Here is a 626-nt window from a genome sequence, read left to right as displayed (position 1 = left end):
CCAGGGCTCTCCTTGCCCTCCTCCCCAGGCCCCCAAGCCATATTCCCCTGGGATCCCTGAGCGATTCTCCCAGGGCCACCGCAACTGTTTGTTTATGCGACTGCGTTGATCCCAGGCGAGTCTCCGGTGGCGACAACTGCCAGGCGCTTTCCGTTTGTTCTGGGGCCGCTCCCCGGAGCCGTGTTCCGCACCGCCCTGGCAGGTGTCGTCCACGCTCCCGCAGCTCACGCCCTGCGTCCGACTTGGGGACAGTGCCCGGGTCCCACTTGTGAACAGTCTCCCAGAGGCTTGCGCGAACTAAGGCGCGAAAGGGGGGGATTCGTGGCTCGCAGCTGGGACCCCGGGACCCAGCACCCACTCACCCGACACGTTGAGCCGGCCCCCAAGGAACCAGCCGATCCTGCCGCTGCCAAAATCGCAGTCGCAGACTGTGTGGTAGGGGGCGTCCCACACCAGTGTGTCGCGGGCCAGGGCCCCCCAGAAAGTGGTGGGCTCCAGAGCAGCCTGCGCTCTCTGCGCGGGGTACGAAGATGCCCAGGCCTGGGGGGACGCCGCGTGCGCCCAGCTCCTCGCTAGCGCCAAGACGCCCCGCAGCCTCCCCACTCCTTGACCCAGACTGCGCGCCG

General features: G+C 68.1%; 1 protein-coding gene across 1 annotated transcript in view; it reads right to left on the bottom strand.

The window, feature by feature from the left end:
- The window catches only part of Acss1 (acyl-CoA synthetase short chain family member 1), a gene marked incomplete at its 5' end in the record, with an annotated part of 36,322 nt that extends 35,698 nt beyond the window's left edge, over window positions 1–624 (bottom strand). The window contains one exon of the mRNA XM_010625624.2: window positions 363–624. Coding sequence (XP_010623926.1) covers window positions 363–624 — 262 coding nt within the window. The remainder of the gene's footprint in view (window positions 1–362) is intronic.
- Window positions 625–626: the final 2 nt, after the last annotated feature.

This window comes from Fukomys damarensis, unplaced genomic scaffold (genome assembly GCF_012274545.1).
Source record: "Fukomys damarensis isolate Sample0158 unplaced genomic scaffold, DMR_v1.0_HiC HiC_scaffold_7, whole genome shotgun sequence".
Lineage (NCBI taxonomy): Eukaryota > Metazoa > Chordata > Mammalia > Rodentia > Bathyergidae > Fukomys > Fukomys damarensis.
The sequence above is the reverse complement of the archived record's forward strand: the minus strand, read 5'-3'. Positions and strand labels throughout refer to the sequence as shown.